Source organism: Eublepharis macularius, chromosome 18 (assembly GCF_028583425.1).
Source record: "Eublepharis macularius isolate TG4126 chromosome 18, MPM_Emac_v1.0, whole genome shotgun sequence".
Lineage (NCBI taxonomy): Eukaryota > Metazoa > Chordata > Lepidosauria > Squamata > Eublepharidae > Eublepharis > Eublepharis macularius.
The window spans coordinates 39,233,477-39,257,358 of NC_072807.1; the positions used below are offsets into that span (position 1 = coordinate 39,233,477).

At 42.6% G+C, this 23,882-nt stretch overlaps 1 protein-coding gene across 2 annotated transcripts in view; it reads right to left on the minus strand.

The window, feature by feature from the left end:
* The window catches only part of VPS13C (vacuolar protein sorting 13 homolog C), a 91,084-nt gene that overhangs the window by 56,856 nt on the left and 10,346 nt on the right, over nucleotides 1-23,882 (minus strand). For both annotated transcript variants that reach the window (XM_055003086.1, XM_055003085.1), the window contains exons 6-23: nucleotides 20,332-20,441; nucleotides 19,290-19,349; nucleotides 16,910-16,969; nucleotides 14,989-15,069; nucleotides 12,029-12,086; nucleotides 11,472-11,599; nucleotides 11,002-11,108; nucleotides 9,787-9,958; nucleotides 9,088-9,150; nucleotides 8,593-8,728; nucleotides 7,812-7,906; nucleotides 6,530-6,672; nucleotides 4,860-5,052; nucleotides 4,636-4,750; nucleotides 3,789-3,925; nucleotides 2,457-2,580; nucleotides 771-888; nucleotides 84-213 (exon numbers count right to left, since the gene is read on the minus strand). In XM_055003086.1, coding sequence (XP_054859061.1) covers nucleotides 84-213; nucleotides 771-888; nucleotides 2,457-2,580; nucleotides 3,789-3,925; nucleotides 4,636-4,750; nucleotides 4,860-5,052; nucleotides 6,530-6,672; nucleotides 7,812-7,906; nucleotides 8,593-8,728; nucleotides 9,088-9,150; nucleotides 9,787-9,958; nucleotides 11,002-11,108; nucleotides 11,472-11,599; nucleotides 12,029-12,086; nucleotides 14,989-15,069; nucleotides 16,910-16,969; nucleotides 19,290-19,349; nucleotides 20,332-20,441 — 2,030 coding nt within the window. The remainder of the gene's footprint in view (nucleotides 1-83; nucleotides 214-770; nucleotides 889-2,456; nucleotides 2,581-3,788; nucleotides 3,926-4,635; nucleotides 4,751-4,859; nucleotides 5,053-6,529; nucleotides 6,673-7,811; nucleotides 7,907-8,592; nucleotides 8,729-9,087; nucleotides 9,151-9,786; nucleotides 9,959-11,001; nucleotides 11,109-11,471; nucleotides 11,600-12,028; nucleotides 12,087-14,988; nucleotides 15,070-16,909; nucleotides 16,970-19,289; nucleotides 19,350-20,331; nucleotides 20,442-23,882) is intronic.

Below are 23,882 nucleotides of genomic sequence, written 5' to 3' on the forward strand. Positions count from 1 at the left end.
GTGTTAGAAACATTCTCCACTTGTACTGTCTTTGTCCGATTTCTCTCCCTCACCCCTATGCTTGACCACTATTGCATATTTACTTTTGTGCTTGAAGGTGAAACCGCCGGCTTCTGTGGGAGGGGAATACTGTCAATGAGTTCAAACACGCCCTTGATTTTCTGGTCAGAAATTCTCAGGTGAACCAAAGGAAGCTCTCCTGATACTTTGAACCTAAGGATATAAGGAGGAGAGTGTGAGAAGGTATTAGTCGTCGTATTCAAGAGAAATCGGCATCCGGATGCCCAGCTGATGCTGAAGTGCACGGTATGAAAATTGGGCATTCTGAAATTTACTTACTGTAATACAGCCTGATTCATCTTCCTAGGGGGACATACTAAATACGGGCATAACCAGAAGCATGCCTTCTGTTAAGACAGGAGGGCACTGACAGATGACTGGCTACCAGGAGGGAATGCTGATCTCTCCCAATCTGTTGAACAGCCAGCCTGAGGAGCTGAAGTAGGCATTCATATTTTTATCGTTCTAAAGAATTGTTTAGGAGGACACTTTTATAAAGGGAACAGGGCAGTAGTTTATTGCACTGCTTATTGTGTATTATCTTATTTCTACGGTCTTGGTTTCTAACACAGTTGTTGCATAGTTTATAGTATGTTCTATACTGTTTTTTCTTTACTGCACTGTTTTTTTTAACTTCGTAATCCACCTTGAGAATGAGAAAGGAGGACTAAAAGTAAACGAATACTGCCTCTTAAACTGCAATACATTACTTCGCCATCCTGATATCCTTCTCCACCATGGATTTGGCAAGCTGTATGTGCATGTCCATGGGCTGCAACACATGCAGAGTCGATGGATGCTCAAACCGAGCCTTCTTCCAATCTTCTCCTGCAGCAGAAATAAAAATGGACACGTTTCTCTGTAACAACAGCAGAAACATAACCCATGTGGTTGCATGCATCAGTTACATGCTGCATATATAGATCTAGAGGCACTACGGAAGAATCAAGAACCAGAACATGGACAGCTGCCCAACAGCACAACCAGAATTTCAGTTCCACAAACACTCCGTGAGGCTCCTCCCTCATTGGCGCCCACATCTGCCCACCGCCCATCTTGCCAGCTTCCCAAGACAGGTGCGTCCTCAGACGAGCTGGGAATGGGGTTGCATCACCTTGATCCTTCTCCTGCCCAGGAAGCCTCTCCCTGTGCTCTTCCTTGGACCTCACAGGAACTTGCTTTTACAGGATTCCCCCTTTCCCACCACCCTGAGTTTCCACCCATTCCTCACCCAACCTCCTCGAGTGGCTCTTCACACAGCCTGTCTGATGGGAAGGTTGGGTAGATCCTGCAGTCTCCTGGCCCCTCCCACTCCATCTCTGCCTCAGCAGCCTCATAATAATAATATTTGATTTATATACCACCCTTCAGGACAACTTAGTGCCCACTCAGAGCGGTTTACAAAGTATGTCATTATTATCCCCACAAAAAAACACCCTGTGAGGTGGGTGGGGCTGAGAGCGCTCTGAGAGAGCTGCGACTAGCTTAAGGTCACCCAGCTGGCTTCAAGTGGAGGAGTTAGGAATCAAACCCGGTTCTCCAGATTAGAGTCCCGCGCTCTTAACCACTACACCAAACCCGCTCCACTACACCAAATTAGCACAGTTCAGGGCCTGTGCTTGCTCTGCCCTGGCTGCCAACAACCTCCCGTGGGCCTGGCTGAGGTTGAGCTGTCTTGGCAGGGAGAAAGGTGAGTCAGTTGCATGGCTGGGGGGTGTTGTCCAGGGCTGAGCCTAGCCATCTGGGGACTGTGCTGCATGGCTGGGGGGGGGGGGGGTGGAAAGGAGGATGTCATTGCTGGACACACTCAAAGAGTTACAAAGCACTGAGGCTTAAGAAGACTCTGGGGAGTACATCTGAAACTATGTACTATTATTGTACCACAGCGAGCCAATGACACTACAGAGGAACCCAACCCTCCATTTTTGTTGTTGCGCAATGTTCTTGTACCAGATCAGAAAGGCACGAGTGCCCCTAACAGCCGAACAACTTCCAAACATGTCAGGCCTCTGTTGGGGGAGGGGCAGGTGTAAACAGGCCCCCCATCTCGAGTAGCCCCAGCTCCCAGAGCACTTACAGAAATACTGACACTTCTGTCCAAGGGTGACAGTTTATACCTGGCCCAAATAGTGTTTCTGTATAAATTCTACTCAGATTAGAAGCTCTTAGTCAGTGTGGCCAAAAAAAAAAAATGGAATAGATGCCAGTCCTATACCCATTCAAGTATATAAACTGAATACAAATATCTCAATATATTTTTCTTCAAATTAGCTTGGTTAATAGTCAAATCATTTTCTTGGACTGCCATTGTCAAAGTGTTGTTTTCAGGTATACACACCAGCTAGTAATCCCAAAGATTTGTGAAAGAGACTTTTATTTGGCTAGAGCCTTAATACCTGATCTGCCAAACAGCAGCTGCACGTTCTTGATTTCCACATCAAACTTGTCATATGCTTTATCCATAATCTCTTCCAGCGACGTGTTCGAAGTAGGGCAGTTGCCTTGATTGACGCTGTTTAGCTAGTGAATAATAATTTACATGATTGCTTAGAACATACTGGTCACTTCTGCTTCTTCAGACTCAATGTAACAGGTTAAATCAGCAGCTGTTCACATTTAAGACAAAACAATTGAACAAAGGGATTTTTTTCCAGTTAGCAAAATACAACAAGTCCAATACCACAGGCTTAAACACTGTCAATCACCACACTTCACCAAAAACAGTAAAAAAAATGTAATTTGTTTCAATGAAAAACGTCTTCTTTTGTGCTCTGGAATATTATATCCACCATTCTTCCTTAAACATTATCTTAAACTCAATTGCAGTTTCATCGTGTCAACCACAGAACACAGTAAGTTCAACAGTTCCTCCCAACATGGAACATTATTACTTTCCCAAAATTTTGATACTGTAATTTTAGCTGAAATAAGGATGTTCTTAATGAACCTGCATTTATCGGTACAAATTAAGTCACGGAGACTAACAAGTGTTCAAAGGGTCGGGTTTTAGTTTTTAAAATTTATTGGTCATCTTTCTGCTGCATTTGAAAGCAGTCCATAAAGCAGAAAACACAACGTAACATTAAACTGAACAACGGGGACAGAACAAAAAGGTAGCAACATTAAATTAGCAACACCACCACATTAACCACAGCACAGAGAAGAAACTGCTACACAAAATGAGCATGCAGGCTTGGATAAACAGGAAAGATTTTGCCCAGTATTTATAAGGCTGATGCCAAGCCAGCCTTGCTCTAGTTCCATAAATAAGGCACAACCAGCAGCCCCTTTAAATAGCAGGACACCAGGACACACAGAAAATGGTTGTCAACAACTGCCTTAACCGGAGGGCTCTGCTCAGGCAGGAGTCATTTTATTCCAGAAAGCATTTTGAAGTAGATAGGATTTTTTATTCCAATGCAGATAAAGCAGAGAAAGGGAAAACAAGGCAATATGTCACTTTGGGTTTATCACAAGGGAGAATAACTGGATGTAAATTAAAATAAATCATGATTACAATACTTATATTCCACCTTCTCTGCTGTCAACAGCGGGTTTGTTGTTACATGAATGATTCTAGGAGGGGTCCTCAGGTTGACTGGCTCTCCACAATGATCCTTACACTATACTTTAAAAGGACCACAATCTTCCACTTTGAATTGAAACATCCAATACATCTGGATCAGTGTGACTCTAAGGATTCAAAAGAGAAATGGGAAAAAAAATACCTGAAAAGTACCAAAGTCCAGAATAAGAAAGTCGGATTTTTCATGGTGGAAGCCCGTCTGTGGAACCACAAGATAAGAAGGCTTAAGATTAATCCTCAGGTCCAGAACTTTTCGAGTTTCAATAATATGAGTAAGCCCTAGAACAGAGGACAAGATACACGAGATTAGGAGGCTTTTCTTCTACCCATCTTCTCTGCACTTCTGAGCAATAGGTAGGCAGGCATTGAACTAACTCTATGATTTTCCTATCAGTTTAATGCTCTTCACAGCACAGAGATCTGCATAGAGAGCAACAAACTAAAAAAACAGTAACACTCATCTCGTACAGACCTCTCCAGCATACAGAGGCTACACTGTCAGGTGAAGGAAGGCAATTCCTGATGCGATCAACGTACGGATGTAAGAGCAGCCCTACCGGATCAGGTCAACGGTCCATCTAATCCAGGATCTTTTTCACACAGTGGCCAACCAGATGCCCTGGAATGCCTGCAAGCTGGACACAGAGGCCAAAGCTTCCCCCTGCTGCCACCCAGAACGGGCATTCAGAAAAAAACCCACGAGAAAATTCCAGTTTGGCTATTATGGTCAAAGGAATCACGACGAGTAATGTCAAGCCTTTTATGTGACCTTTTTTTTGGCTTGGATTTCTGACAATATTCACCTTGCCCTGGCATAACTCTTTGAAGCAAAGGATTTCTCTCCCCTCCCGTGCAAAGGAAAGAGGGCAATGGCCCAAGGAAGGAAGACCCTAAGATCAAAACAGCGCACATGATGCGCCTCAAAAGTGTCATGCTGCTTGTAATCAGCAGAATCCCAAGCGATAGCAGCCACAGCGCTTCCCACATACCTGTCGCAGTCCTTTCTTTAATTTCCTCCAGCTTTGATAGGGTGGCTGTGGTGAGGCGTTCCAGATCCATGCCTCTGTTCGTCTGGAAGAATTCCACCATTGCATTGATTGTTTTCTGAAAAAGAGGATTTGTTGGCATGTATCTGTCTCTGATAAGATGCCAGTGAACAAAAGAGAGGAAACAAAGGGATGCGAACAGCCGTTTGTTACTGAACACCACTCACTGCATCATATATAATTTCCACAGGCTGTGATTGCACGATAACACTCTGATCAGCCACGCTGTCCTCAGGATTTGTTTCAAACTCTATTTTAAGCAGACACGACTGGGCATCTCCGATCGAAGCAACGAGGGAAGGCACAATATTCTGCTGTTTCAGGCCTGTGACGTACCAGTGTTCAAGCTTGGCTTCTATCCTATAAAGTTGGAAAAACAGACCTTTAAAATGTAAATTCACGTTATTCTATCGCATTTATAACACACGGTATAACATCTGAGATTCAGCTTGACTTCACCAAACTAAGAACAAGGAAAAAAAGAAATGACAAGGCCTCCCCCAACCCAGTGACCTCAAAAAGGAGAGGGGGGAGTTAGGCCCGTCTAAGAGAGAAAGCAAAAGCTTGTTCATATGCACATGATTTGAAGTTTGGAAAAACAAAGCCAAGGTTTATTCCCATGTGCGTAACCTGAGCAGGGGGAACCCTGTGGAAGCCTCTCCTCTGCATTTTTATTCTGACGTACCGTTACTTTCCCTCCTGGCTGGAGCTCAGGGATCGCTGACACTGTCCAGCTACAGCAGACTGGCTGGAACTGGTGCATCAATAGCCCACCTCTCCTTCCTTCTCCCCAGAGCAGTTTCTCAATATCGTTAAAGGTGACGGCTTTGATCATTTTAACAAGTCCTGTTTTTAATGTATATCTGTAACATACGCAAACTAAGTTTTGCCATTTCTAGCTACACTTACCAAGGAAAACACTGAGAATATTTTCCTTACTCTCAGCCTTACTGAGACAACAGGCAAACAGTCCCTTTATTGATAGAAGGAACTATTCAATAGTTACTCCACGAGCATTTTTGCTACTCAAGTGAGGAGGGAAATCTTTTAAAATGAGTGCAATTGGCAATATGCAGCCCTCTAGCAGCATGCTGGCACATTTTCATACATCTACCAGGAAGCCATTTAATGCATACCACCTGAGTGATGGCAATAAGCACCATCTGCACATGTTGCATCCCTGGCTAGTGGCTACAATGGCACAAACGCATCACGCAGTGGAGCTTCAGCTGCTCCTTTTCTCCCCCACCCCACCCCTGTGCCGCCGACCAGGACTAGTGGACAAATAAATCGCCTTAAGAGAAATGGCACCAAAATTGCTTAAGGCTGCAGGGATACACTTCCTTTTTGCAGAATTTGGGTTTCCTTGACAGAGCAATTAACCAATGCTGTCTCTGTTTTTAGAACCACACACTCCTGATCATTACTGGGTTAATTAAAAAAGAAATAGCCCTGATCACAGTGCATCTTTGCTGAGCCAATGAAATGGCGACTCCTGTATACCAAGCCATGTTCCTAAGCGAGTGACTCCCACCTCCTCCCTTGGATCTCAACTGGACAGCATTAAATTAGAACTGGAATTTTAATCATGTTTTTAACCTGGCCTTCCTCCAAGACATTCAGAGTTGCACACAGGAGATTATGCCCTTCACAGAACCTTTTTCACAACTAATTTGAAATGAAAGCTAGTGAACATTAAGTAGTATCCTGGCATTTTTAAATTACTGCCCACGAATTCCCCTATTAATCTTGTTTTGCTTTCTAAAGAGGAACACATCATCCAACTTAGCTATTGCCACTGCCACGGCCGCTAACAACAACAACAACAACCACTTACTTAAGGGCTTGTGCTCCTGGTCTCTGGGATATTTTAGTGCTTAAATCAATAATCTGGATCTTAAGAGTGTCTGGAACATTTTTGTCTTCTTTAATTGTAAAGGAAGTACTTAAGAGCTTCAGGGACACCACGTGGGCAACATACTAGACAGGAAATAAAAAGAAGTCAGCCACACAATACTCAGCAAGGGAGGGTTAGCACAGCAGATGCCTAGCAATGTATAATATTAAGGGTGCTCGTAGTAAGGAAAGGGTTTAATGACACAATGACACAGCAGTCTTTTATTACTGTAGCCCAATGCTGGTATTTGTGCAGTTGCAGGGATGAGGCTGAGATTGCACTGATTTCACACCCACCAATTGCCATGGTAACCTGGATTTCACATGTGCTTAAGGGGCCTCTGCAGCCTGGCCAGAACACTGTGATGGGCATATAAAATCAAGGCGAATAAATCACCTGCACTCTAACTACACTACTCTACATGGGCTCTCTCTGTGGTGGCCCCTACCCTATGGAACGGCCTGCCTGAGGAAGTCAGGAGAGCCCCCCACCCTCCTGGCTTTCCGCAAACAATGCAAAACTGAATTATTCAAAAAGGCCTTTTTTCTCAGCTAAGAGGGTGGTATTGTAGGAAAGGGATCCCAGATGTTTCGCTAATGAGTTAGAAACCATAGATTTCACCATTATGTTGCCTTACATATTATGTGTTGCTTTAAATATGTACCCCTGTATCCTACCTGTGCTTCATGTTGTTCAATGTAAGTCCTAGAATTGATTATGTTCTGTTTCAGGAATTCCTCAACCCCATACTGGATCCTTGCTAATACTATATCTTTGTAAACTTATATTCTTTTTCCCCATGACATTGGTTCTTGACACTGTTTATGGAAATGCCTGCCCTTGTCCTTGCCACTAATTGTACTAATCTCACACTATGTAATCCATCTTGAGTCTCAGTGAGAAAGGTGGAATATAAATAAATAAATAAAGACATTAACTAAATAAATAAATAACTGACCCTGGACTCTATGCAAGCAGGCCTCTCTGCAAATGTGAAGTCCAGCGTTTCTGCCAGCCATAAATTTATTTTATGAACTACTGATAATAAGGACCAGTAAAATTGGTCTAGTAGCCCTAGGAATTCAGGGCATTCTATTTTGAATCCACTTTCACTCAGTGGAGAAATAAACTCCCCAAAGGACAAACGAAGTTAGAAAATACCTCCCTCTTAACATACTCATATTGATTTAATAGTCCTGTTTTTATTAAAATGTGTAAATACCTTCTTAGGCAATGCAAGATTATGAGAACTCTCACTATAACCAATGGCAGTGAAAAGCTTTGTCTTCTCTTCTGGTGTCATGAGGTCATCGATAGCTAATAAACGCAGCAAGAAATTGTCATTCGCCTTTAATTCAATACATAAGTGATTATATGATAGCTAACAAACATTATCTCAAAGTTCTTTTAAAGCTCATTTACAGTGTTTCATTGCTACCCCCTGCACATAGCACAGTTCTTGTGATTTTCAAAATCAGTGTTTGTCCTTGTAATTCTACGTATAAGTAAGCAATCCAGCAAGAGCCAAAACATTCAAACAGGTATTCCACTATGTATTACTTTGTAACTATGACAAGACCTTGAAAGACTGTCTAGTATAAGAGGCATAAACAGTTATCTGATGAAAGACGTCTGCCATCCACTGCATATTAACATTATTCATATTGTAGAACACTTTGTGGTGACACACTGCTTCCTGTGCTAGTTCAAGGATTAGTATAGCAGCTTGTCGGGTGAACACAAAGTCCAGTTTTGCCCAGGGACCTACGTTCAGAGATGAAAGCAAACTAGGGGTTCAAGTCACAGCTTCCTAAACCAGGAACCCTTCTGTTTACGCACAAAGGGAGGGAGGGAGGAAGAAAAAATGAGCACAACAAAAAGCTGCAATCACGCCCGTCTCAAGCAAACTTCTATTTGCAATAACACAAAAATGAGTCCTATAATGGAAAACAGGATTAATTGAGCAGCAAGTACACTGATATTAGCTTTAGATTCAGACCTACTTTCAGGAACTGAAAGCTCTTCTTCATCTGTTTTCTTCGGCTCTTTCTTACCCCACAGTCCACTAAACCAACCGCCTCCTTTTTTCTCTCCCTCGGTGGATTTCTTCCTTAATAACTTCTGTCCTGACCTTATAACCTATAAATCAAACACCAACATGAGAATGCATGCAAAATAAAGACCACGTAGCTTCACATCTTCCACTGCTCAAAAAGACCAAAACAAAGCAGATGCCTAAAGGATCGGTCCTGAGGAAAATTTAAAGAATATTCTTGAATGACAGGGCATGGGTCGTCGTGACAGCTTTTCTCTTTTTCAAAAGACTACGGGCCTAAGGGCTAAGCTATCATTTACTTAAATTTATGAACTAATTGTCTTCAAACTGATCTGGACATGGGGGATGGGAGAAAGGGGAGAAACTCCTATACAGGCACCAGAATACATTTCAGCTTTGTGTTTATGAATGAACATGGAAACAAGCAAATAGCAGAACATACCTCAACATGTGCTTGCTGTCGTGCTAAAACGATATTGAAAACATCTAGCATCTTTTCTAAATCCTGCAGAACAAATAGATAAGTGCAGCTTTAACATAACTAAGATATCTTCAGGAAAGGGCATCAATTTGTCTGTGTCAGTGCCAATCACCTTCCTAATCAACCCGTTTGAGGGATGTGCACCTACCCGATAAATCACTTTGAGTCAGATCAGCCCTGCTGAGCTGAGTTAATTGTTTCAGAATAAACAGGTTTTGTGACTTTTCCAAATGGCATGCTTAGTGTTTACTACTAGATCAACAAAGCAGAACAGTGTCAGCTCATTGGCTAACCAGCCCTGTGGAGTGGACTTCCATTGGAGGGCCAAAGCTCACCTGCCTGGCCAGCCATCAGAATGACATGCAAGGGGAATTTAACAGGGCTTGGGGTCGTCCACTGCCTGATGGCTGGTTCTTCTTAGGATAATATCTACTGGGTTTGTAGTTTTATTTTTGCTTGTTACAGAAGCTCATCTTGGGCCCCCTTTGATAGGGAAAGGCATGTTATAAATATTTTAAGAGACAGACATGAAATAGGATGACAAACACAGATTTTGGTGTAAGTGGAAATGTATTTCTATTCATGGTAGCAGGTTTCTTGGAGGATCATCTTTCCCATCCTACCTAATACATTCAACACTTCCAGAGACCCTCCAAGTACCTGCATTTGTTTCTGCGTTTCTTCGGATATTTTTGTCTGCGTCAATTTGCTCTTATAAACATTTTTGTAACTTTTCAAAAGCTGCCTATGGCGCCTTATGTTACTCCATGACCACATGCGGGAATATCTTCTGATATGAACCTCAAGGATACTATTTATTGCATATTTCCACCTGCGAGAAACAAGAAAACTACTTTTCATTTTCATTAAATGGAGAGAAAAAATCATGAGAAAATACCTGAATAAAAAGGCCCACCATCCAACACATTTGCTGTATAAAAGTTTATTTACTTAGTTTCTCTAATGCGCCACTGTAAGTCACATGTTTTGTATTGTTGTTTTAGTTGAAAATGAAGACTACATATGCCACTCCCAAGGCACTTGAGGGACCTGAAGGCCCCTGTTAAAATGAATTTTTTTTAAAAAAGGATCAAGCTTTCACAGCTAAGTTTATCCCCCCTGACACAACTGTGTCTACCCTGAATATATTCTTTCCATAGTTGGTGGGAAGTTAATGTTTTAAACAGCCAATGGGGGAAGAGTATGGCAGGGCAGGCTGCGTAGAGTCCAAATCTCAAGAGTTGCAAGTTAGTACATTATTTCCTCACATGAAAAAGTAAGAAAGGGCGGGGGCAGGTGAGCCCTGTATGACCAGCATGCCATGTGATACAAGGCCAGGGGCATCAGGAATGGCTGCTTTGTACAAGGGTAAGGGAAACTGTGCCCGCTCTGGATTGTAGGGCAAAGATTTTCAAACACTGTCCTCAAAATGTTCCTCGGATGTGTGCTGGGGGGCTTTGTTCAAATATCATTAAGCACAACCAGAGCTCCTGAAGTGGGGCTGCACTATAACAGCAGAAAGACAGAAGTGCTCTACAAGGCCCAAGAATATTCCACTTCTTAAAGCTTGTTTTTCAAACATCAAAAATAAAGCAAAAACAAGCAAACCACAAATTGCTGCAAGATATGGAGGATCAGGAGAACGGACTACATCTACCGACCTCATTCCGTGTCTCGCTGTACATGAGGGCAAAGTGTCCCCAACAGCACAGACAAAATTTCTGCCTGACCATCCACGTGAACCAACTTTAGATATGTCGTTATTAAGTATTTATGGGAAATTAATACCTTCCTCCGCTGGGAGCAACCATCTTGAAGCGCTAAAGCCACATTGTAACCCAATTTCAAAATCATTTAGAAAAGCTTCCAACTCACCATTTTCTAGCATTCTTATGCAGTGGTAAGTCTGGTCTGTACTTTCGGAATGGGACGTTTCGGACCATGTAATCTACGGACTCCAGGAGATCAATCATGCTAAGGTACTAAAACAGATGAGGACGCAGAACCTCACAATCAGAGAGTCTCATGGTTGGAAACACTAATAGAGCTGCGCGAGGGTTAGGCCAAAACCCTCTTAATTCTCCACTGATAGGAACACCACCCAGGAACATGATGGAAGTTCTGTGCTGTAGCTGTCATGACTAACAGCCAAGAGAACTTTCCTCAGAAACTTTGTCAAGCTGGCTTTTTAAAATTTTAGACTACTCAAATCATTCTGAACAGATTTATCTATTCAGACACTTTCCCACAAATGCTTATACCCCGGAGTCACCCCATAAGCAAGAAACCAGAGTCGGTCCAGCACAAGCAATTAAATGAGACCATGAAATTGCAAGTCGTTTCACCTGAGGCTTGGTCAGTTCAACAGCTATGCTTTGTACTTCCATGCTCCAATCAATCTTGGGAGTTTTTAGTTCCATTTCTGCATGAGGATTGATGTACAGCTTTGCAGATGCTGACACCGGCCTAAATACTTGAAGCAAAGTATGAATTAGAAAACAAGTTCATGATTTATGACTGGCATAAAACACCAAGGAAAGAAAATTATAGGCGGCACAGTGCTAACAGGCATGGCGTCCGGAATCAATGCTGGAGTCATGAGTTCAAATTTAAAACATGCTGTATGCAGTCACGCCATAGAAGACAAAGACTTGAAACAGCAGATTCTTACTCTCGCCCTGCCAAGTCCTCCTTGGCTCCCATTCCTCCTGACCCATTTTCATAAGACTTCCAGGGAGCACTCCAACCCAGAAATCTCACTACAATGCAGTGTGAGACTGCCAAGGCAGCTGGACTGATCTCTGCCCTATCTGCACCCCCACCACCACCAGATTTCCCTATCTGCGGGCTTGCCCTCAGCAGAGATAAGCCATGCAGCCCCAGTTCTATCCCAGACACTTACTATACTGATAGTTTGGAGATTCTCGGCCAACAGAAGGGACTCCTCTTTTCAACTGCTCCTGCAAAGAAAAACTCTAAATATAAACGGTATCAAGCACATTATTATAACTATATGGAGAAAAATGGTAGTGGTGATGCTTCTTTTGTAACTTGAATGTTTCACAGCAGGATTTGAGTCCGGGGTACCTTAGAAACCAACAAGATTTTCAGGGTGTCAGCTTTCGGAGTAGAATTTTCTTTATTTAAACTATAAACAATAACATAAAAACTATAAACAATACATAAACCAGTTCTCTCTCTCTCTCTCTCTCTCTCTCTCTCTCTCTCTCACACACACACACACACACACACACACACACACACACAAGAAGGCTACAGGTTGAGTTCTGATTATCTCCGCAACAAATATGTATCATTTCTAGAGTCTCCCTTATTCTAAGTTAATCATAAGAGCCCTCTTTTTTCTATTGTTGATGTTTCTTAATCCATAAATCCAGATGTCATCAAATCCTTGGTATCCATTTCATGTAAAAAGTCTATAAACAGTTTCCATTCTGTCAAGAAGTTAACTAATGTCCTTTCTCTAATCAATGTAGTAAGTTTTGCCATTGATGCAAACTCCAAAGAGTCAGCACTCCCTGAGCATTTGATTGTTTCATATTACAGTTAAACGGCAGAGTTGTGTGCTTAGCATGTAACGACTATTATAGAAGCTGTTGCAGAGGTTGCAGTTTTTCTCCAAGTTATGCATATGTTATAACTCTGAAATTGTATTTTCACTCATCTTCGATATGCAGCTATAAAGCTAAAGAATGCTTCTTCAAAAATATTAGTAACTGGCCTTGAAGTACATTTAATAATAATAATAATAACATTAGATTTATATACCGCCCTTCAGGACAACTTAATGCCCACTCAGAGCGGTTTACAAAGTGTTACTATTATTACCCCACAACAATCACCCTGTGAGGTGGGTGGGGCTAAGAGAGCTCAAGAGAACTGTGACTCGCCCAAGGTCACCCAGCTGGCTTTGTGGAGGAGTGGGGAATCAAACCCGGCTCTCCAGATTAGAGTCCCGTGCTCTTAACCACTACACCAAACTGGCTCTACATACATCATGAACACAACAAGCCTTTGACAGTCATGAACACAATAAGCCTTCGACAATACAACAATATTCCAATTGGACTAAATGAGATTAAGTGCCAAGGTCTGCAACTCTAACACTTTCCTGCAGTAAGCCCCATTGACTAAAAAAGGGTTTACTCACAAGTTGACCTACATAGGATTGTGCCCTACGGGTGTTAGTGCTATACATAAGACATGGGCCGTTTTCACACTGCTTACTGGCCACGGAACATCATGCCAAGCTCCTGGAACAACAGCGTCTTTCTGGTGTGATTTCGCGCCAGGAATACGCTGTCGTTCCGGGAGCTTGGCGCGATGTTCCGTGGCCAGTAAGCAGTGTGAAAACGGCCATGGTTTCTCCATGCAAGTTTACAATCCAAGGAGTGAGGGAAACAGCAAATAGAAAAAAACATGAGAGGATTTTGGAGGAGGACCCAGGTCCAAGTAAGTGGATTTGGAATGGAAGTTCCAGACTGGCAAGGACCAGTCTAAAATACGCAAGAGTTCTCCAATTTCCTCCCTGTACAAGGAAACAATATAGTGCAAAGCCGGCAGGTTTGTTACTCAGGTGCAGTGAAATAGCTGGCAGATGTGCTTCCATATTAAGGGGCGGGGAGAACATCACGAGACCCAAATTATTATTTTAACCAAGATTATAAATGTCTACATTTTCACTTCCCTGTTGCCCTTATTAAAATAGTGCATCAGGGAGACCTACGGTATACTTTGTGCTTTTGCATTTCAAATCATTTCTTATCTCATTAATCTATTAATAAAATTATCTTGGAAATGAGGATATTAACTATTTGCAAACCAATTTCCCCAGCAAACTTCCCCTTGTGTTACTAGGAAACACTAGAGTTATTACATAGAAAGGAACAGACTGCTTGCAGTTTCTTAATCAAAATTATCACATGCCATACTGATAAACCGTGAACAGCTCTGCTTCCTGTTTGATAAGATGTACCACAGTTTCCCCAGCCACGAGCAAAGGCTCATTCTGCAAAGTACGTGTCTTAATTCACGCCCATTCATATGAAAAGAAGATTCAAAGGGCAGAGTAAGCACACATGTTCAATTATTTAAAAAGCTTCGGAGGCTCGTAAGATGCAAGATCTCTATTCATCTATCAAACACTTCTAGCAACAGTGCTGCTTCTCTATGGAGTCTTTAAATTACACCACTAACTGCAGGACTGTTTGGAGTTCAGGGGCAGAGTTTTAGGCTTGCCTGCCAGCATGTCTTTTACCAGCAATTCTAATAGAGGAGGTTGGAAATGCCATACACAGCAAATATGTGGCTACAATAATTTATGAAAAACGTGGGAGGGCAGCTTGGTAGGAGAGTTGGTGAGCACAGGCGTTTCTTACTTGTTCAAGACCGTGCCTCTCTTCAACTCAAGGCCAAGGCTCTAGAGGGCACAGGGCTCCCCTCTTCTGATGCGGTATAATTCCCTGCATTTGGGACAGAAATTAGCCAACTGTCTTGACTCTGCCAACCTGCCCCATGCTACTTAAATCCTAAACCTGAATTACTGTCATCTGCTCCTCTAGCCCTTGGTAGGCAACACAGTACATGCAAGGCTTAGAAAAGGCAATAAAAATAATTGAACTTGGTTCCAGTATTTTCTTGCTAGCTGTACAGTTACATACAGCTTTAAAAAGGTTACAACTCTTACACATGCTGGTTAGGCACTTAGAACATAGCTGCTTACAACTACAGAAATGGTATCTCAGAGCAAAGCTATTCTTGTTCTTAAAAAGTTCACCAATGTCAGTAACAAGACAATAGCATGCTTTACATAAACATGAAGCGCGTTTAGTTTTAAATTACCAGTATTTGTTCCCGGGGAGAACGATAATACATTTCACTGTCCACATTCCAGTACAAACTGAGGGAGTCGAGACGCAGCAGCTGGGAAAACAGACACACCACATTAGCTGCTAGCATGTACAATTCAGTATCTTGCTGATAAACATGAAATTTTAGCTTTGAATCTAGTGATTCCTGCTGTGACTCCAAACTTTAGAGTCTGTGAGAAAGGCAAAAGAGCACATTAGAAATGACAAAGTGTCACAAATACACTGAGGTCAATGGTGCATCCATTCATCACGAACAATTTGAGAGGTCTTTTGCTGCAGGAGATTAATGATTGTGCTTCTGTGATCTCGCCCTTTACATGGAGATTAAAGACAAAGCGCTTCACAAGATCAAACTAATTGGGAATATACAAATGCAGGCAACTGGGCAAAGTGGAGTTTGAGTGTTCCTCGCAAACAGGGATCTGGAAAACCACTGATCTTGCCATGCACCCAAATCTACATGTCACAACTAGCTGGCATTCAAAGCTTCCGTTTTCTATCTTTGTGTGCCACAGGATGGGAAGAGGGTGGGAGCATGCAAACCCAGTAATTAATCTGGTCTATGCCCACCATGAAGCAATGAGGTCTGAATGTAACCCAAGGATTGTATAGATATGACCTTGCCTTACAAAAGATATAACTCAAGAAGTGGTAAGTACAGAAAGAAAGTTAAAAATAGGTTGAAAGTGTTTCCACATAAGCAGTATGTACAATAGTTAAGAGATATCAAAAAGATGAATATGGAGACAACCAAAGTCTCCCCTCTCACATGACGGGGTTTGCTATGATCACATTATGGGATCTGAATAGCAAAAGATTGTCTGACTCGCCACCCTTTCAGCAGCCTTCATTCCTGGCAGTTCTGCTACGGCCCAATGTGCCCCAGACCACTAGAGACGAAGCGTGGTTTCCCGAGAATGCAGCAACCGCAAAGGCCACCGAGAAATGGGGTGGGAAATGGAGGTCAGAATCCATGCACAGAGGAGCTCGACTGAAACATGAGAGGATTTAAAACACAGGGGGACAGGCATTTGCTTACATTTTTGTTTAATACTAAAATTTAAGAAGATGTTACTATACAATAGTCTTGAAAACACCAAAAGCACTTCCCCCCCCCCCATGCAAAGCACAACTGACCAGTACAACAAGGGGGGGGACCCCAAAGATCACAGAGGACAGAACATGTAACAAGAAGGGTGCTCAGGACATCAGCCTTAATATGTCTGGGGACGGCGCCTGCAGCAGATGAAAGCAGTTTCAGACTTCTTAACATTCCACAGTGTTGCATTACGAGTACTTCAGTTAGCGCAAGAACAAAGAAACACTACTGGACTGGATATGCCATTGGCCTGAACAAGAAGTTAAAACGGGCAACAGGCTTTGGAATTCACTTTTCTACCCAAATGAAAGAGAAAAGTAGCTAATGTTGTTTTGCCCAGTGGCCCCCTCCTGTCTTAAACCCAGAACAGTCACAAAATCCGACCAATCCAGTTACTCTGATCTTTGTACATACAGCAGTCCCTGACCAATCTGCCAGAAAGAGAGAGACTGATGACCTGGGCTGCAATCCAAAGAAATGTGGAACTAGTTTGCCGTTGCTCAAGGGCATTTCTCATGCCACAGCCACCACCCCTTATGCTACAAGGCGAGCTGCTTATGTAAAACTGTAGGGGCTTTCAAAAACTGGTGATAAACTGTCAGGGAAGCGGGAGGGATGCTATTCAAAGGAAATAATTAAAATACCCCCCACTAAGCATACCTGTCACTAAAATAGCTCTTTGATTCCCAGGCGCTGAACTGAAAATTCTCTTGCATGCCCTCTAATTCTCTCATGGACTGCCATCTTAATTTAAGCATCAGCTCCTAAAACGTATAGTAGTAACAGACAGTACCTTATAAATGATTTTTGCAGCCTCGTTTAGAATGCAAGGAGTCCAGTTTTCATTAGCAGTCTGGAAATTAAAAACATGCATTTTAATGATTTTTCATTTGCTTTTTTATTTCAAACACTTAATTCACTACCACAGCCTTCTGGGTGCAAAGCATTTCCCATAACGGAATAATGATGGCTAAAACAGCTCACACTTCGGCTAGCATTTACATTATTCGTGTTTCAAATCAGCAAACTCTTGTAACTGAAAGTGACATCTTGCAAATGTTTTCGCCCATTCTGACACCACAGCAACTTTGAAGTATTCCTTGTTTTAAAAGAAATTAACCAAGCAATCAACAAGTTTAGGACAGATTTCCCAGTAAGTGGCTTGCTGTATCAAACGAGCCAGGAGGGGGGAAAACTTTTGGGGAAAAGTGGCACAGGCAGGATCCAAAAGCGCAGCGTGTGGTTTTCCATTCAGGCTCAAGCAGACTTGAGCTTTCCCCTTTTAGTGGCAGCGCCCCAACCCCCTCAAAGCCTCTTTCAAGTCAGGGGTTTGGCAAAGGGCCACACACACATAGGGGGGCCCCTGCAGCTAGGAAACATTGCCCTGCCTAAGGTGGAGATGCCTTCTGCTTGCATACAGGCAGGGCTCATTTCGAGGGGGAATGTGCAGGAAGGCAGTTCTGGCAGTTCCCCAAAGAGGTCACATGACAGGTGGCCCCGCCCACCTATCAGCCACTTTGGCCTGTTTCGGCCTGGATTGGGGCCGAAATGGCCCGGATCGGGCCTCTGACGGGTGGTGGATCACTCTCCCGCTCAGCAGTGGCCCAATCCTGACCATTTTAGGCCCCTTGTTGGCCATTTTCAGCTCCTTTTTGCCATTTTGGGCCAAATTTGGGCCCTGAATGGCCAGGATTGGGTCCAAAACTGCCAGGATAGGTGATGTCAGGGGGTATGGCATATGCAAATCAGTTATGCTAATGACATTCTTCTGGTGATGTCAAGGGGTGTGGCATATGCTAATGAGTTATGCTAATGCATTATGCTAATGAGTTCCTCCAGCTCTTTTTCTACAAATAACCCCTGCATACAGGTAAGGGAAAGGGGATGTTCTATCACAGTCCGCAAAGGATTTATATACAAGTCTTTCATGATGCGAATGTGCAGCCCTCATCCTATGTGTGATCTATCTATGTGTGATCTATGTGTGATCTATGTGTGATCTAACCACAGAATGCTGTCGTCATTTGCAGCAATCTTGACCTAGAACTTACTTTCCTTCAAAGACCACCCCCCCGCACCTCCCATTCTAAATAAACATCCACACCCTTCAAAGCAGACCCATTGTAACCATACAGAATTCAAGCGCGCTAATTTAGAATGTTGGACTGAGCTCAAGCAACCCAAAAACCGTCACAGAGGCTGCAATCCTAGACTGAGAGTAAGTGCAACTGAACTTTGGTAATTTACTGCCAAGGAAGCATGCTTAGCCTCAAGCTGCACTTGTGACAGTTGCTAACCAGAGTAGTCTTGGTGATTCTGGGAGCCTTAAGCAGAAGTCCAGGATGGGCCCCCAGGATCACTGCCCCCCCCTCCCACTGGGGCCAAGCAAGGGGTGGCTGGGAGCCACTGCTCCCACCAGAAGCCAGCTGCTTGAGCCCCAAACTGAGCAGGTGTAAGCAGCTGCAGCAGCCTGCTCTTCTTCTTTCCCACCCTCCTTTGGAGAGGCCAGGGGCGGATGGGCCCTTCACCACAGGGCAGTGCCCTGGGCAATACCCATTTGCTAATCCAGCTCCAAGTTGCTAAGCAGATGTCAAACTGCAATTGGAGAGTTTCAGAACTAAAGTCAGCAAAAAGGAGGATGGTGCAACCACCTATTTCGACTCTGCTAATTTTCAGTAGGCAGGCGCCCATCTTTCCTTCAAGTACATTCAGAGCTGAAAAGATAACTCTGTCACTCTTAGAGAGCTCAGCTCCTCCTACACAGAAAAATCACGAAGTGATTAATGAACTTGCTTGCAACCGCATCAGCACTAAAGGAACCATTATTTTCCGTCTGTCACAGCAAATTTCCTAGAAAAATATTTGTCAGGTGACCTTGCCCACTCATAATGTTCTATCAGGCTCTCCATTTTGCAGCTGTGTTATTGCTTTAAGGCCTAACTGGTTTGTCCTGGGTCACAGGCGGACCTTCTTTCTGGCTTGCCAGGTTAAATTTGATCCTAAAGCCAGGCCTATTATACTAATATTTTCCTTTTCCAATTGCCTGCCTACATTCATGAGATTGAGAATTACAAGACTCAAGTCCTTTATTCTTTTCATTAAATGAGAAGCACAGGAGTCTACTTCCATTTCGTTAATTCTGCCTAAATTCTTCCAGAAGAGGTCACCATTACCAGTAAGCTCAGCTCGCCCAGGGTCAGTCCTAAAGAAAGGGGTCTGCTGGGATCTGTGATCTACAAAAAACAAAAGTGAAATTATTACATGTAGCATTACCTAGTCTATCCTCATTTCTGGTTTTAGGGATAAAGGGGCAGGGGGATCTATTGTGCACCATCTGAAACATATACTACCCCAAAAATGATGAATCTTGAGACTATTACTTTGTACCTTGAATTGTTTTAGAATAACTTCTCTAGAAAATAAGTCAAAGGCAGCCCTGAACACCTTGTGCATGTGAACTGCCATCAAGTCTTAGCTGAGTTATGGCACCCCCTGCTGGGGTTTTCAAGGCAAAAAACCAACAAAGGTGGTTTGCCATTGCCTGCCTCTGCGTAGCAATCCTGGTTTACTTTCATGGTCTCCCATCCATGTAATAATGCTACTTAGCTTCCAAGATCTGACACATTCAGTGGACTAACTCACTTTGCAACAGAAATCGGTTATTCCTTTCAATAGGCTGCCTACGGTATGCTCTGAACTCCCTCATCTCTCTAGGTATCCATTTCATTTGGGGGCACATTTTCTTTGTTCAACACGTACAGGACTAGGATTTAGTTCACCCTCATCTCCAAAGCACCCTAAGGCTTTCTGCTTTGGTCTCCTGCTGGAAGCCGCACAAGCAAGCAGTCTTGAAAAAGTGGTAGGTTCATCGGCTAGGGCTCAGCTCATAAGTCTTGCAACACCTGAACCACTAACAGACTGATTACAGCACGAAAAAGCAAGGGCCCTTAGGGACAGGAGGGGGGGTAAGGCCTACGCCCTCAGTCAGCTGACACGCTGCACCCTGCAATTCTGGTTAGGGGGAGTATAAACTTTTCAAATAAATAAATTTTGATGGCCCCCTCCACTCTACTGTCCATAGGATTTTTTCTTCACCATCTATGGGTTTGATTCCGTGGTTTCTAGTCTATTTGAGCTAATTACATAAAGAAATTTATTGAAGTGCGACAACAGATCACCTTATCATCTCAGCTAGAAGGAATTCACGTTACTTACATCATCCTCATACTTGATATGGATTCCTGTGATCTTGACTTGCACGTTTTTGATGACTTGTGTTGCAAGTTTTTCCAAAAAGGTATCTTTCTTCTCTTCCTTTGGTTTATCTAAATAAAAAGAAGCCTGGCTAGTTAACTCGCCACCTCAAGATCATAACTCACTCCAAAGTTTATTTAGTGCAGTTAAGCTTCAAGGTACCACATCAAATAGGGCGTGCATTTGATCACTTGCCATCTATAGTATCAAACTAGACTTGTTTCATTTTATGATTGCAGTTGGAAGTATTCAAACAGAGTAATTCACATTTTTTTCCTCTAGACAACAAGAAAGTGAATAAAGTAGGTGGAGAGTCACCAGCTCATCACAAGAATTCACTCCTGGAAAAAAAAGTCCCCTTTTACCAGATAACATCACATATTTATCAATCATTTAAACTTTCCTTTATTCCTTCTCCCCCCACTCTCAGCCATGTAACTTTATTCACAGCAATTCAATGAAGGCAAGATCGCTCCATCACAGGAGGCATGTGCTATATTCTTGCTGTGAATTCTCACAACCATCCGCTCCCTAAGTCAGACAGAAACTCTTAGCTAGGCAGGGACTGCTTTCAGTTTGCTTCAGAGGCTTCTTTTTAAAGACCTTATAAACAATCCTGAGATACCCCACTCAGCCATCGAAGCCCTGTTCAGAATGACCAAGACTGGTAGGCGCAAGGCTGGTGTCAACCAGCAGCTGGGTCTTTTCAATAGCTGCTCCCTACACTAACCACACTCTTCCTCTGAAGACCCATCTTTCTACTTCAATTGCCTCATTTAGGAGGCAGGTTTAGCCTCTCTTTATGGTGGAGTCAGAACTTCCAAAGAATTCTAAGGCGGTTGTTTGGAAGGATTTGGGTCGGTTGCTAAATTTTATTTATTTTATTGCTTTTCTTTTTAATTTTTGTTAAACTAAGAATACTCTTAGTATAAAAACAGAGAAGTTAAAGAGACTGCGCAGGAAAGAACTGCACATTCAAGAGCAGCTATCTTCCTCCTAGTATCTTAACAGTCAAGCATAAAGAGGAGCTTTTACCAGGGTTATTCCCTCTTGCTCAGCTTATACTTAGAGAGAGATTTCACCATCCTGTTTGCTGTGCTTTAGCACACAACCTGTGATACCAATCTACATAAATCATAAACAAACAACTATATCAAAAACTGCTTCAGACATGCTAACTTTAACACTCTTTTTTCACACAAAATGGAATGTGGACAAACAGCGCTACTGGGTATGAATGTGACATGCATCTATAATAGGTGAGAAGAGCAGTCAAAACTTAAAAATAAAATCTAGGGTGACAGACACAAACGTAACAGCTGAAGTAAAATCTCACACAGTTTTAACTTTACGTCGTTTGTTGCCTTTTGCTCAAAATCAACTACCCAGGAAAACCACACGTCAGAGACCTTACTAATAGATCATCATTCGATGAATATTTAAGGGGCATAAAGCAAAGCTCATTTTTGGTCACTGGAATAACTCCATGAAGAGATACAATTCTGAACAGGGCACCAAAATATGAGAGCACAAAGGGGCATCAGAGCAGGAACTGCCTCTCTTCTGCTTTCACATCCACAAAATCATGCAAAAACGTGTAAACAAGGAGTTCTTCGGCACATTCGAAACGAACTGCTTTATCACAGCATAAGCTTTCATGGGAGAGACCCTCCTCATTAGATTTCCAAAGTGGGCTGCTGCTCCCAAAACCTTATGCCACAATAAATCTGTTCACTTGGGAAGGTGGTTTTTGCTCCAGACAGAGAGAGACAGATGCGCCCCTGAAATACATTAACACTAACTTCAACGACAGTAATCAACCTGATATTGAACCCATTATGGCCATTTTCACACTGCTTACTGGCCACGGAACATTGCACCAAGCTCCCAGAATGACAGCGTCTTCCTGGCGCGATTCTCGTGCAAAATCACACCAGGAAGACACTGTCATTCCGGGAGCTTGGCACGATGTTCCGTGGCCGGTAAGCAGTGTGAAAACGGCCAAAATCAAACTGTCACTATAAATAAATTCACAGATATAGTTGCCGAACCGTTATTATTGACTATTTGCTACATTTAGAAAAATGTTTCTAACAATGAAAAAAAGCAACCAACAAAATATGCAACACACTATGCTAGTTTTACCCACCTTTCGAGGGATTGCGACCTCTAAATCGTTTCTTAAAATGCTTTTTAGACTTTTTAGACTTACGTCCTTCTCAATGCAAGCAATTTTACAGAAAAAAGGATAAATTAAAGTTAGGCAAGCATCATACAGCAAGCAATGAAAATAAAGGAGGACAAAAAACCAAAAAGCTTGAACAGGAAACAAAAAAAAATGAGTTTCACGAATATCGATATTTTTAAGAGTTTTTGTAGCATTTTGAAAGCTCCACCAGCAGAAATTCAATTAACTACTTAATCCTGTTCTCCCACCCACCCCTCAAAATGAGTGCATAAGTTTAACAATTATTTCCAGCTGCCTGCAAGAGATTATCCTTATTCTTCTTAGCCAGTAGAAACAGAGGAAAATAACTGCACAGGCTTACAGAGGGAACTGTGTGAACCGCCTAACCCCAGTTTCCTAGGCAGGTTCAGAAAACACACAGTTGGTTCAGAAGGATTGGGTCCTGCGGATACTGCAGCACAGACACGGGGAAGACTGTTTACTAGCTTGTACTAGTGCATGCACAACTGGAGGGAGAAAGTCAGACTAGCACTCTAGACGTATGATTTAAAACAGAAGGGGGAATGCAAAGTCCCTGCAGCTCTACCAATAGATGACTGAGTGGAGAGGGAGAAAACACCATGTCTGTTAAGAGAAGCTGATAGAATGAGAGAGGAGTCTGTCTGGCAGTACTAAGCAGGTCTACTCAATGGGGCTTACTTTTAGGGAAGCGTTCTTAGGACTGCACTGATAGCTGCTTAAGGGGAGGGGGAGCCATTTAAAACTGTACAATGAATCTTATCTGAGGAAGAACCAAGTATCCACTTCTGGGTAAATTAAAACCATCACATGCTGCTAATATCATCAACTTATTCACCTTTGTATCTCCCATTTAAACCCTAAACTGTGGAAAGTTGTGGAAAGTCACACTGCATGGACATTTTAAGAAGTTGTTTTTGTAAGTAACTGAAAACTCCACCCTCTTCCCACAAATCAAATTTAAACATCAGGCAACTGATTTGCTGGGTGCAGTCATGCTATTTGCTATAGCACAGAATGAGAAAATTCTCAGCCAGGGCATTACTGATTAACCTGCATGATCTAGCCTAACTTGTTTTTAATAGGATGCCAAGGGATTTTTAAAAAATTATCCCATTGTTCTGAATTCAACCATGTTTAATGAATCATAATCAGCCTAAAGATTCAGTTGTTTGATCCATGTTCAGTTTTTTATTTCTCCTCCCAATAAGAACATGACAATGGTTAGTCCCAGAAGGGAGTGCAAGGCAACAAATTATTTATGTGGGATAAAAACCTGAGGTGGTGGAGAGTGCCTTTAAGTCAT